Source organism: Chanos chanos, chromosome 3 (genome assembly GCF_902362185.1).
Source record: "Chanos chanos chromosome 3, fChaCha1.1, whole genome shotgun sequence".
Classification (NCBI taxonomy): Eukaryota; Metazoa; Chordata; class Actinopteri; order Gonorynchiformes; family Chanidae; genus Chanos; species Chanos chanos.
The window spans coordinates 43,137,065-43,152,158 of record NC_044497.1 but is presented as its reverse complement, the minus strand read 5'-3'; the positions used below and the strand labels follow the sequence as shown (position 1 = coordinate 43,152,158).

At 41.4% G+C, this 15,094-nt stretch overlaps 1 protein-coding gene across 1 annotated transcript; it reads right to left on the bottom strand.

Moving 5' to 3' along the window:
• Window positions 1–253: 253 nt before the first annotated feature.
• On the bottom strand, window positions 254–14,459 carry LOC115807046 (chondroitin sulfate proteoglycan 4-like). Its single transcript, XM_030767906.1, has 10 exons — window positions 14,402–14,459; window positions 11,947–12,110; window positions 7,328–10,855; window positions 6,681–7,154; window positions 6,235–6,411; window positions 4,940–5,138; window positions 4,579–4,710; window positions 3,015–3,190; window positions 2,579–2,762; window positions 254–2,361 (listed from the first exon to the last, which is right to left on the bottom strand). The coding sequence occupies exons 1-10, from the start codon at window positions 14,457–14,459 to the stop codon at window positions 254–256; spliced, it is 7,200 nt and encodes a 2,399-aa protein (XP_030623766.1).
• Between the last annotated feature and the right edge of the window lie 635 nt (window positions 14,460–15,094).

Here is a 15,094-nt window from a genome sequence, read left to right as displayed (position 1 = left end):
GTTAAATGGTGGATTTCATTCGGCAGCAAAAATGGAGCTCACAAGGCAGATAATATCCAGTTACAGCAGTTTGGCAATAAATGTTTTGGAAACAGATGTTCAGTTTCTGAGGCATGATAGGATGTTGTGAGGTTAAAACAAAGGTTAGTCTGTCACCCTTAATGCCTCTTAAATATTCAACCTGGCTCTGTTTTATGGTTTTACCATTCAGATGGGCCAAGCACTCGAGGTGTCTGTGGCTTGAGGCATTAGGTTAAACCCAGTATTGATTTTGTCTGAGAGGTGGGGTAGCTGACTGGCATTGTCGAACTGTTTCTGGGTCAACAGGTTTCCAGGGGCAGAGGAGCAGTGGAGAGTCAGGAGGTGTGATAGCTCGCATCAGGGTTGGACCATGTGCCACCTCTAAAACAGGGCTACCAGGGCAACTGGGGGTTAAAGGGGTTACAATAACAGACGGAACAGTGAGGCTTCTCTCAGGCTGACCTAGGTAGGCACCCCTAGACACCAAGTCTTCCCCATGGCTTTCAGACAGATTGTGGATCATAGTAGGTTGGGCCCTCTTCTCCCTGCGGTGCCTAAAGACCAGGATCAAAACCACCAAAATGATAATAAGTGCTAGGCAGGCAAGGAGTGGCAGAATTATTAATAATGGGTCAGATGCGGGCCTTGGGAGAGACTCCATCCTAACAGGAGTGTTTTTACCAGGGTGCATATCCTCTTTGCCTGTTGAGGTCGTCCGAGGCACAGTTGGGATCATAGATCTACCCCGCGTGTGATTCCCCCAGCGGTTCCTGGTTCTGAATTTTGTATGGGTCTTTGGTGGCTTCATGGTATTTGTGTGTGACTGAGTATGTAATGGCGAGATAGCATTAGTAGTTCTGTTGAATGCTGGTGACCTGGTTGTTTGCATTGGGCCCTCGATAATGATGTGCTTCCCTGTCACAGGGTCATATGGCATAACTATGAACACAAACTCACCTATGGCAGGTTGAACATTTTCTGCTTTCAAGAGGAAGACAAAGGAATCGTTAAGCACGTGGGGTACAGTTATGTTTTGTCTTGTTGTGATTGTGTTGCCATGTATGGCTGTCACATTTATATTCTCTACAATAGCTACTCTACCCTCCTCTATGTCACGGAAGGAGAAGGTCTTCACAGACTGTGATGTCCCACGAAGGCCAAATGTGACATTAACTAATCTGCCATGTTTTGGAGGAACAATGATCTCAAAGATGGGGTCACTTTCAGTTACAGAAGCCAGCTTTGTTGCATTGAGAACATCCTTTCTCAGTTTCACAGCTATTCCTTCTGGGATTCTGACATACCTCCTCAGGTGGATCAGTGGCCTGACTGTAATGTTGACAACCTGAGTAGTAAGGTTGCTCTTAGAGGTAAACGCAGTAAACTTAAAGCTATCATTAGGGGAGGTGAGTTCAGTCATATGATAGGACACTTTACCTAACCTAAGGTCTTCCTGGTCAAACTGTGTAACCTGCTGACCTTCAATCATCAACATGCCATGACTTGGTGGCACTGTTACTTGATACCTGATGGTGGTATTTCTCTCGTTGGTGACTGCTGCCAAGTGCTCCAGTATCAGAGTTGTTGTAGTCTGACCTTGCAGAAGAGTAAGGCCAGTGTTATTGGCGATAGTAATGGTGGGTTCCATTACCTCCACGTTGAGGAGCTTATAGAGAGGACGATGGGCTCCATCTGTCACACTTAAATAGAACACTCCTGTAGAGACTTGCCCTTCCTGGACAAAGTACAACTTCCCATTGTCAACATCAGCCTGGGTGAAGTTCTGAGTAGACTCATTAAGCCGGCCCTCCAGGGCCAAGAAACCATTGTTTGGTTTACTGATCACAGTGTAGAGTATCTCCTCCGGTGGGGTGTCCTGGTCTTCTACATGAAGGTTCTTAGGGCTCAGAGTGACGATGTCTCCTTGGACTACCCTTAGACTTGGTGTTCTGGTCTTGAGCTTAGGAGGTTGATCATTCACTGGTGTGACCGTAATGCTAAAAGACTCGGTTACCACTTCACTTGAGTCCATAGGCCACTGAGCTGGCTTGCCTCTGGGGTTCAACCAAACATCAATGGTGAAATGATCAGACTTGGTCTCAGAGTCATCATGCACATATGTGATCCCATACTTGTCCAGAAAGGACTGGGAAAAGTTGGGTTTCTCCTGAGTCAAGTTTTGCTCACCCACAAGAATGATACCATGGTGGGGAAGGGAAGTGACTCCATACCAGATCTCATAAGAGTTTTTCTGCGAGTCAGCCACCTTTCTTAACAAGTTAGTGGCATCCAGGTGTGACTTGCCAATTTTTACTCTGCCACCTTCAGTCACAACAGCACCTGGGAAATGTTTAAAGTCATTTGTATATGATATCAGTATACTGAAATAAATAGAAGAACATACAAACTTCTGTACTGAAATGTTCAATCTTAAAGCAGAACAAATACTTTTCTCTATTTCATATTATTTTTAGGAGATTTTCATACATGTTTATTATATGGTTGGGTGTTGTATTGTTGTTAACCTCTATGATGGACAAAAAAGAGAAAATCTCACCGGTGTTTAAGAGAAGGGCAGTTCTGTGCTCTGGGCCAGTGTTCTCATAGGAGATGTGGATATTAAATGTATGAGCTGGGAGGGAGGTAGGTGGAGATGAGACAGTGAAGGTAAAGGAGTCAATTGCTGTCCATCCAATGGAGTCTGTATGGCTTTGTTCGTATATGACCACACCTTCATCCACCTGGAACAGGCATACAAACACAGCACAGTCAATCAAGGCATTATTCTTGACATGTCTGTCCTGTAACTCCACTGGGTAGGAGCACGAAACTGACTGCGAATGATTCTTTGCCAATGCCATTGGCTCATTTATCACCTAACATCTTGAAAAATGAGTCTGCTCCACTCAGTGCCAAAAGTAACAGCAAAAAGAAACAGCAAAATGAATGATAATTAAATTAATCCCTCAAATGCATCCCTCTCCCAAACACACCATGTTTTGAGTGAAGGTGAATATCTCCTCTGAAGAGTTGTCATCTTTTCTCCAAACCAATCTGCCCAACTTTGGTGGAGATGTGATGGTGTAGATGATTGTGCGGTTCCCTGTGATGTCATTATAATCATTGCTGACCACAAGCAGCTCCTCATCAGAGAGAACCTGTGAAGAACCTGTGATTCAGAAAAGAGTATTACCATGACAACAAATCTGAGCTTCTACAGCACATCACAGTAAAATCATGAACAGACATTTTGTCTCTATGAATATTCTGTTAAATTTCATGGAAACCATCTTTCATTTTTAATATACAGGTGGTAGAGAAAGCTACTCTGCATAAGGTGAGAGACTGCTGTGAAACAAATGGTTTTTCAAGACATCCTAACAGTCCTTTAGATTTAAAGAACATTTACAAATTGTTATGTTAGCTCATTTCATAGCAGCTGAGACCAGGTTTCATAACGCAGCTCAAAGATCAATGTAAATTGCCCCTTTCCCTGTGTACTCACAACCCTCTAGAGTCTATCCCTGCGTTTATTACTTTATACAGAAGCTGGAGGAATTTCACTTTATTATTTCCTTTAAGTATAGCTGTGTAATGATATAGCTGTTTTATTATGTAACCTTGACAATAAACTCTCAGGAACTTACTGTAACTGCAATTTAATAATAAATGATCTAAAAATGGCATGAATTCAAGACAGAGGAACAACAGTTACAGTGGATGAAAACGCATTTCTTTGTTTTGTCCAAACAGGGAAGCAGAAGCACACACACTTCTGTAAGTGTGAATAGTATGAATGTACCCAGCTTTGGGTAGTGAATGAGGGATACAGAGACAAAACTGTCAAGCCTGTTGCTTTATGTTTAAGCAGTTATAAACACAGTGCAGCTTCTAGTCCAGGCATTGGTCACTTCTTATCTGGACAACAGAAGTGCTTTCCTGGCCGGTCTCCCTGCATGCTCAATCCAGCCACTCCAGAAGATTTATGATAAAGCAGCTCCCTTAGGTTTTAACCTGCAAAAATGTTCACCTCTCTGGCTGCCTGTTGTCACCCACGTCGTATTCAAGATCCCGACACCCATCTTCAAAGCAACAAATAGAACTACACCTCTCCATATCAATTCTGCAATCAAACCACATGCTTGCTTGGGTCTGCTATAGTAAGATGTCTAGCAGTACCAACTAGGTGATCGGTTAAGGTCTTAATCTTGAATCTCTTCACCGCTCGCTTTATCACATATCCAGACACACTGGACTCAAGACTCAAAAGTCTTTTAAATCTTCCTAATCTTTAAACCACTAACTTCACTTTGCTTGTCTGTATTTTAAACGCAAGCAGTGTTAAAAATAATGTACTTTATAACGCACTAAAACCATACCTAATTCTGTGAGTGGTTCATGACACTAGCCTTTGCATGCCAAAACATGATATTTAAGCCTATTTGTTATGCTCTTTTGTAAGTTGCTTTGGACAAAAGCATCTGTACGGTTACTAAATTGAAATGTAAACCATACAGGACTAAAAAACAACATTCATTCTGCTATACACTTGTTTACCTGGGTACACCCTCAGCTCACGGTTCTTCTCCAGACTGAGCACCAGAGCTTGGGCTATGATGCTAAAGGTTTGCCTTGCAGCAAAGTTTACACCATCATTGACCTGGAAGTGAAATCCACCTGACATGGCACCTGCAGGAAAAGAAGCAACTTTCAGGATCAGGTACAGAATGTCATTTTTGCCTGATAGCAGTTTGCATTATGAGTTGCAACGGTTATTTTAATGTAAGAAGAATCTATAAGTCGTAAGTTATTTTAATTCTCCCTGGATATGCCACCTTTTTCATAGGAGTGAACTTTAATCTCCTTACCACCTGTGATTGAGACTGTATTTTTATGCAAACTAGAACACTCTTCTCACCAGTATGCACAAATACCAGTTGGCCCTGTAGGATGTGTGCTTGAGTAAAATTCAGGACAGGTCTGGAGGGAGCACTTTTCAGAGCCAAGTGACCATTGCTGGGTGGAGTGACAATGAACTCTATGCTTTCTGGCAGGGTGTCTGGATCCTCAGCATTAAGCTCCTCTGTGGTGATTTCTGTGACGGAACCAACCCATACCTATATCACAAAACAGACACAGTAAATCACAATAGCTAGTGGAAAGGATACAAAAGCCAGTGCAGCCTATAAAGTAGCCAGTTGTAGATAAATATGAAATTATACTTATTGTGCAGCAGTTCAAGCTTAACTTTCTTCAACACATTTCTGTGTATACATTTTCTCTTTGCAAAAACACAATTCTGCAATGAGAATGAATTCACACATTTTAAATACTGTGAGCCTCCTAGTGGACAAATTAGTTACCTCTGCTGTAAACTAAGACAACATACCTAAGACTCCTCACTAAAATCTGACTTCCCCTTTAACAGTCCTGCTGTGGGAATAATAAATAGCCTAAAATGGTGAGAGACTGATAACATATCAGTTAAATAACAAACCAAAAAGTGTATGTGTGTGTGTGTGTGTGTGTGTACTGGGGGAAAGACTGGGAGAGGAGGAGGTCAAATAGCTCAAGCCATTACTGCCTGAATACCAAGTCTTCAAAGGGATAAACTCAGAAGGTTTTAGCTACTGAAAAGTATGCTTACATATACATTTATAAACCTAACTGTCCTCAGGCAAGGCATTTCTGTCTCAAGGGAGCAGAAGAGGGGAGATAATGTCATTGGACAAAGATCAAGAAACACCATAGAACTGTGGACATGTAAGACTGCTCAACCTACAAGACTATGATTATTACACATAATGCACTCACTCAAATAATGTTACACATAGGCTTGCCCTATGGATTTAATTCCAGAACATCCCTGTTTGAACATGCAGAAAGCACTCCTCATGCCACAGGCATGCAAACGTGAGGATATGATGCTAGTTTACAAGAAAAGATCTGACTCCCTTTCATTAACTGCCACTGATCCCATGCATGCCCACCTGGTTTGATGCATGGATCACCATTCATATAAAAGCTGAGCTATTTTCAAAAGGTTCTGTAGGAACTCTCTATACTAAATCTAAATGCACTAAATGAAACTTATCTCACAGAAACAAGCCAAAACCCTCTTGATCTTGATTTTTCAGTTAATAACAGGCTACACACAGTTAAGGTGATCACATTTAGGGAATGATAATATATTAACATATTTTATAAACTCACCCTGAGGATCCTATTAACGGTGATGACTGGGGCCTCATCGTTAACAGGTGTTATGTTGATAAACAACACATAGGGCAAACTGTGTTTCCCCAGATCTGTGTCATTGGCAATCAGGGTGAAGTTATCAGCTGTGGTTTCGCTGCCATCATGGACATAGTATATAAAGTCTTGCTCAGCCTGCAGAAAAACAAATAGCATGACCAGATGCAGGCAGTTCAAGTTAAACCCACAGGCTGAAAATTGCTTAGCACAATGTCAAAAGATCAGTCACGATAACAGGCCAAAGGTATTTAGCATTTAAGTTTGTGCAAAAACGTGAATCAAACATATAATTAGTAACTGATTAAAGCATTTGTTCTACAAGAGCCAGAGCAAAATTTTGACAGTCCCCTTCTTAAACAATATTCACTGGTAAAAACTGTGAGGATTACAAAGGCAATCCTGACCTGCATCCTAGTGAAAGATGGAATTGGAACACCAGGGATTCGGGAGTGCTCAATGTGGCCATGAAGTGGTGCTTCTGTTAAGTGGTATAAGAAGTCAAATCCTGAAAAGTGATGGCTAGTGACCTTGATGATGTCCTTGTTTAAAGCCATAGAGGATCCCTCCTTCAAAGTCAGGTTGGAAACCTCTATTGGAATACGTAGAGGAATAATATCCACAGCAACCATGACATCCTTGATCTCTGTTATCCTGTTCGTGATGTCCACTATGAAAGAGTCATTGGTACATCCAGGAGCCACTTGCACATACTGGATGTGTCCAGCATTGATCTCTGCCTGTGAAAAGCTCTGGACAGGTTTCTCAGGAGTGCCCTGGTAGTGCTCCTCCTCGTCCATAGAATGCCGCAGGTAACCATGAGTGGGGCCCACCTTCACCGAATATACAATCTCAGAGGGTGTGTTATTCTGATGCATAACCTAAAACAAGGCAATCTGTTCAGATATTCAAGTTCTTTTTCACATGTATGTTATTACAAGCAGCAAAAAGCAATAACATTAATCAATTAACCATGTCAATTACAACAGCTCTGATTACAATAAATAAAAAAGTGTTATTAATTCATTGCAATATCCTAATTTGATAAACTAACCTTGAGGTCTTTTTTATGGATCTTAACAGGTTTGCCCTCTTCAACCAGGATTAGGTTGTTGCGAATAATTCTGGGAGGACGCTGGTGGTCTTCCAGATAAACGCTCACAGCTACACTTATGTCTAGATGCACCTCCTTAACTTTCACAGTTAAGTTAAAGGAATCTGCCAGATTCTTGCTGTCATCATGACGGTACACCACTTGCCCAGTCTTCAGGTCATGCTGTGTAAAAGAATCAATCATCACTCCTTTGTGATAAAGACCCCCATACATAGGGCTGATGAAGAGCTCAAAGACCACCTCCTCATCATTTCGGACATCCATGTTGGTGATGACGCTTAAATTGGTTGATGCTATCACAGCTTCAAAGCCTTTCTGAACATGCAGTCCAGTGTTGTTGTCCACCCTGATATAAGGGTCCTGAGCACTGACCTCCAAGAGAGTGGATGTGTAATGTTTCCCATCTGATACAAACAGGACAAAACGACCAAAGCTGACCCCTTTGTGGGTGAAGAGCACCCTCTTCTCCGCCATGTCCCTTTGACGAAACTGATAGAGCTTCTGAGAGGTGTCATTGACCAGTACTAGTTCACCCATGGGAATTCCGCGCCGAGTATAAAGCAGCTGAGCATCATCAAAGTCTGAGTCAGCATCATGGTAACACAGGTCTTCAAGTGTTAACAGTCTCTGCCCATTACGAACTACATGGAAAACTTTGTCAACAACACGAACAGGTTTCTCATCATTTACTAACTGTATGGAGATGTTGAAGCTTCCTTCTAAGGATAACATCTTATCTTTCACTGATGAGACAGATGCAAGGAATCTGAATGAATCCTGTGTAGTTTCACTGTCATCATGGACATACAAGATGCGCTCCTCTGTAATGTCCTGATTAGTGAATGTCATTATGTTGTCATTGTTGGTAGTTGAATTGGATAAGTTTATCCTCATGATCTTTCCATGTTTGGGACTGCTAATAATTGTGTAGAGTGCTGCTGTGGAACTCTGTGTCTCTGCAAATAGCATGGCTTTTGTGATGACCTTGCTCTCCCCCTCCATCAGAGATAGTCCATGACTTGTTAAGATTATATTATGTAGATCTGTTTTGATGCTGATTCTGAAATCATGGCTCCCTGAACAGGCATATTTAGAGAACACCTGGAAACTAAATGTGTCTCTTGTGCTGTCTTGTGGAGTATTTACAAGCTCATATTGGACTTTGAGATCTGTGACATTCTTTTGGCTGAATGTAGAATTTTCCTTTAGGATCTTATTGTTGAGCAACAAGTTTCCTTTCTTAGGCAATTTCAGTATACGGAAGTATACGTCACTCTCGGAGAGTCTCACACCCTTCATGACAACACGCAATTCCTGGGGAGTTAATGTAACTTTGTGGTCTCCAAAGACTTCCATTTTATTTCTAGTGACTTTGTAGAGAATCCACCGCACTCTGACTGGAAAAAGAAGCTCATCGGTTGCAACTGAGCCGATGGTGATCCGGCATTTAAAACTGTCTGTAACATTGCTTAAATCTGTTCCCTGGTATGTGCTAAGGTATCTGAGACGCTCCTTTTCCAGAAGCTTCTGTGTAAATGTGCTGGTTTGCTTCCATTCTCCACTGGAATGCAGCCGTTGTAGCTCACCATATGTAGGCGGATGTGTGACATCATAGCGAATGTCCACTGCTTGTTTAACAACATTCACCTGAACAGCCAGATGCTTGTTTCCAATGACTGCAGCTCCACCTTGAATTACATCCACACCAGTATTGTTAACAACATTGTAATCCAATGGAACAGCCATTATCCTAAATACCACTGTGTTGCTCACCTTGTCCCCATCACTCACCCTAATAGCCATCCTGGAGTTCCTGATTCCCGTGTGAACATAGCTTACTTTCCCCTGTTCAAGGTCATGGTAGGAGAATGATATCACAGGCTGACCAGGGCGGTCTTCAGTTTCCAGAAACCCTGAGTCAGCATTCAGGTTGGCCAACACAGAAAACACTAGGTCTGAGGAATTACTGTCAGGGTCAGTGACCCTCAACATGTCTGTGTTGAGGCGCCGCTTGGAATTCTCTGGCACAACAAAGAGACTACCCTCTGGGAGACTGATCTCCGGAGCATCATTGATGGGTGTGATGCTAATATTGAACCTGTGTAGCCGATTCCCCTTCAGGTAGGCAGGTACTTCCTTCTTGCTACTGGTGAAGATGGAGAACATGAAGAAATCAAGAGGGTCCTCTGATCCTCCATGAACATACATGACCCTGCCATGCCAAAGGTCCAGCACACCGAAAGTGTTCTCCTGGTCTGCATCAACATCCAACCTAAGCTGTCCATGGACTGGCTGTTCCTCAATGCGAAACATGATCTGAGACTGACGAATCCCGAGTTTCCGGAAATCCAGGTTCAACGTAATGTGTGTGGACCCCAGGGGTGCCCTTCCTCCTTCAGGGACAACTAAATCTCTGAGCAGTAAGAAGTTCTGGAACCTCTTCCTGTCCTGTCCAGACAGCTGATCATCCGAATCTGGGGTATATGAGGGAGGAGCTGTTGGAGTCATTATGGTGGTGGGTTCAGAGTCTCTCTCTGGCTCACAACCCACTGATATATCTTTTGTGACCAAGGCATTAGGCAAACCTTTCCTTTGATCATTGAGTCTGATATTCCTCAAACAGCCTTTGAAGGATCCACCACCAATGCGTTTTCCGACTGCAGAGAGTAGCCCATTCTTCTGGGCTTCTGTGCGTGTGATGACATCAACACCACCCAGAAAGAGAGGCCCATTGAGCTTGAGGGCCCTAGATCGGGTCCCAAAGCTTGAATTGAGGATCTCCTGGCCTACAGTTAACAGAAGGCTTCTTGGGAACAAATGGAGCTTTACAGAGTGCCATCTACCATCATTAACTGTCACTAGGGAGTGTAACGTAGTTTTGGTCCCATCTTTTCCAACCACAGCCACCAGACGACCTTCCCGTAGCTCCATGGCAACATAGTCCCCTTGGCCTGCAGAGCTGTATAGGAGGATCCCCTCTTCAGTTAATGTGTGCATTTTAAACTCAAACATGCCATCCTGAGAGGATTCCCACAGAGGCAGGGACATATAAGCCTTGGAACTGAAGAAGCTAATGGGATCTTCCACAGTTGCAGAGAACTGAGGGCTGCAGCCCAATGAAACCTCATTGACACTTTTGTAACCAGAGTAGGGTCTGAGGGAAGAGAGGAGATTGTGTTGATTGAAGAGCACTTCATCCAGGCAGCCACGGAAGCCAAAGTTAATCTGCTCCCTGGAGATGTAGGGTTTGTCTAGACCCCAAATCCCACCAACAAAAAGCCCTTCTTGAACACTGAGTTCTACATCAGATCCTGGCATTGTAAGACTGGTATAGGAATATTTGTCCACGGTTAGAGTGACATTATGCCTCTCGTGCTGAAGTTCAATGGAGTGCCACGCCAGGTCATTCAACTGAATTCCTATCTCAGATTGAAGTATGCCCTCCCCAGATCCCAAGTCCATCCGCACCTGGTAAAAGTTCAAAGATTTGTCAGGGAATGACATTTCGATAGATAAGGTAATTGCAGCAATTACCTTTTGCTTCATGGGTAGACAAATCACACCTGTTAGAAGTTATCTGTCTCAGACTATGTGAAGAGTTCATGAAAAAAGTCTAAAACTCCCCCCATGTAACACTTGTGGATGCCTTAACTCTGCTTAAATTAAAGGAATTCCATAAAAGGTGGCAACAACAAATGAACTTTACACTGACAGTGATCTTGTCATAACCTAAACATGAATGGACCTGTTTTTTTTGTCAGTGGAGGTTTAGTCTACAGCTGCCTTTTCTTGTCTGGAGGCAACAGGAAAATATCTGCTTTTTTTTTTTCCCTGAGGAAGAAGAATTGCCGGTATGTCTGTGAGATCATCCTCATGCTTCAATAAAATTTAAATATGTTGTGGTACAACAAAATTGTTGTTTAAGTGAGACAGAACTACATTTCAATGCATAAGCAACATAAAATCACATAACTGGATGTTCTGAAAGCACTTACTCTAACATTATATTGTGTGTAATTCTATTACTCATAACATACCACAAGGTAGATGTACCCAAGTATACTTCTGCTAAGTGTTCTCTGATAATGATCAAAATGAAATCATTGTGACAAACCCTCTAAAATTTTTGCTGTAATTATTCCACATCCATGTCATCAGACCAAATCAGTTGCTGATGATGTCATTCAATTATTTCTGATCGCACTGTTACACTAACAACCACATTAAGTACATCTCCTACTTAAATTAGTTCTATAAAATTCCATTTCTGTTCAGTGAACATATGATTTGTGAAACTGGTGGCAAACAGGAATCTACAGCTTAATCTTGCTGATTTTCATGATTCACAAGTCAGCACTGGAGCTAAGTGATTATTCATTCCATTAAAAAATGAGATAATCTTGGCACAACAGACTTAACAGATCTGATATTTATTAGACTCCAAAAATGAACAAATATAATTTCATTATTTGTTCCCTTGATAGGTAGATCTTGTAATGTTGCAACAAAGCGCTCTGGAGTTTCTGAAGAAACACTTTTTTAAGAGACTGTTCATGTACCTGAATGAGTCCAGAGTGCAACTCCACCCAGAGGAAGTCTGTCTCCCCAGCAGCCAAGAAAAGCAGCCCAGTGGGCCTGTTGGTCCGAAAGCGCACATGAAGAGAAGTTCGGCTGGATGACTCCTCTGTTTTCAAGTGCACAAAGCCATCTCCGTAGAACGAGGCTGCACAGCAGACAGTGGAGCAATCAGTCAATTTACTGACACTGAAGTTGATAAAATAGTTTGACAACAACAGCATAAAGATCAAAGAGATCTACTGATATGTGTTTTTCTGTTTTAGCTGCAGGTCATTCTATTCACAGATTTGTCAATGGTTATTGCTTTGGTTACATCCCAAATATCCCATAACTCTGTAAAACATTCACTGTATTAACTGTCATTTTACAGATTTCAAAATGGTCTTTGAAAGGGACTATTTAAGAAAAAATGATCACTAAATATGTCACTAACATTTTTCATACTGGTCAGTCAATAAGCCATCACTGTCCCAAGAGCACATGAACTCAAAAAGATTCCTTTAGGAAACTTACAATACAATTCATTGTCAAATGTTCTTATTAATTTGTCTCTTCAGTACTTAAATGCTGCAAAGTAGTTCAACATACCAATTTTGGAATGCACTTTTTTTTCACTCCGACGAGTATATAGACAGGCTAACCTAATCAACTCTTTGGTATCTGCTCATGTAAAACTGCACCGATAGCCTTAAGCATTTTGCATGGAGTAAGTGTCACAGTGTTCTGTTGCACTTAATGCTTTATCTGAATTCAATAAATGTATGCTAATGCACTGAGTGCTTTTTAAAAGCACAACAGACGTGTTTCAATTCTAGGTCAGTGTGAAAATGGTGCCAATTGTGATTTACGTTTGTGCCACTGAAGGAGATAAATTTGAGATAAGATCTATGCAGGCTTTGTGATTCATACCATTATGATATACAATAATATGCAGGACCTACACACAACAGATGCTGTGGCAGACTGACTCTCACACCACTAATCTGTGTTTCAGAGTGTGTTATCCTGGCTTTAAATACCTCTAATCCCCACATTAATATGCCCATTAATTGACTATACTCGACCTGACCAATAAAACAACAACAACCTCAGCACTGGGAATACACAACAACATCCCACTGATGGTTACAGTTTTATGGATCTCTGCCACTCTCTCTTACAACCCACTGGGCCTTTCAGCCTGTCCCATCGGTTAGAAAACAAAAAGAGCTCAAAGAGACAGCCCAGGATTCCAAAAAATGTTTAATTTGGTAAATGCAGAAAGATCTCACACATATACTTATATATTTATCAAAGGTTCTTAGGATATAAAGTACAAATGATGCATGCACCACCGCCAAAATAAACACACCTAACTGCACAAACACCAACTCACCTTTTTACTACGAGGTGAATCTTATAAGACATAGGATAAGACATACAAGATTAGCCAGGGCATATGCTTATGACTGAAATTCTTCTGACATGAAACTCATGAATTTTTTAAGCTTAGCAAAAACTCTTCTGGAGAAATAATGTATCACTCGAGATTCAGCTGACCACATACCTACATCCTTGTGCACGTGTGACCCTTCATCCCCGACAAGGTGGCAGCCAAATGAATCATAGTCTGATACGAATTTAGAGAGGCTGGATTATAACTAATCTGACAGGAGACCTGAATGAAAGTGACTTTGCACACACGGCGTTCTTGTTCACTGTCCACACTGGGCATCAATATACAATTGCGATATGCATTTCAGGAAAAATATGGCAAAAGGCAAAAATGGTGCAACTGGTCAGCCTCCATTTAAGATATTTGAGCATTTTTATAGGACAAGAAAGGTTCCTTAACAACTGACGGGTTTAAATCTTAAAATCACTCATTAAAAAATAAGCACTTGTTACATGGACCAAACGTGCGAAAAAAGATGCTCCGGCAAACTTATTTCAAAACATTGTTTCACATTGCAACCTTATACTGTTCGATGAGATTCAATGCCATCACTGCAAAACCACCAAATACACTTACAAACTGAATCAGAACGATGTGCCACCTCCACTTGAGGATTACATACAGAAGAAACAACACTTCATTATTTCACAGTGCTGACGTGCAGACGTTTACTAAATGGTCTGTGTAATTACAAATACATAAAAATGTAATAAGTGATGTTTGATGGGAATACCAACAAAATAAACAGATGAGTTAAAACCAACACAAGGAATTCGATGGAGACCTGCGTATACTTACCTCCTTTTACGTGTGTGTCTGTCACAGAGAACAGGAAAAGTACGCACCACAAAAACGCTGCAAGAAACGTGATGCAATTCCACATCTTTCAAAGTATTTTAAACTGAGAAGAAAATAATTATCATCATATATTCCACAGCGATTCAGCCATCAAAGCTGCAACTCAAACTTCTATAATCACATAGGCTACATAATGAGTGTACCTGCACGTCTGATGTTGCGTTGAGCTGAAACGTCAGAGACTTTGTCCCGCCCCGGCATTTTCGCTGCGGTCTTAAAAAGTCGGTTTGATGTTAATCTTCCTTTGAACTTTGTATCTATAATGTTAACATTTTTTGTCTCTACTTGTAATATTTTCGAGTGAGTCAAAGTACTTATCCATACGTAATTTAATCGTATTTGCCAATTTAATATAAAGGCCGTGGATAAAAAAAGAAGATTCAAAAGCCCTGTTGGCTGCAGTACTTTTCATAATGAATCCTTTTAAAATACCAGCAGTTTGTAACTTTTAAATTCTCTTGGCCATCGTGAAATGTTTATATTAGCTATTATTTAACAGGAACTCTCTCTGCCCTGGTTGTAGTCTGTATCAAACAAAACAATTACAGTAAATGTGTCGAATATGCATTTGAAAAATATCAAAAACATGCAAAGATTTTCTGTTCAGACGCCACTTCACGACTTCTGTAGTTCTCTTGAAGACCACAGGAGGGAGCTCTCACACTTCTTGGCATTACACGCTGCGGTGGCAAAGACGACCATTGGGGGGCTCCTGAGTCAACTGTCAATTTTAAACACTCCCTAATTTGTCCTAACGGTTCAACAAAACTTGAAACACCTTAGCGTTTGTGTGCGACCGAGACTGAAGACACTAGAGTTACACAGTTGTTTCCCAG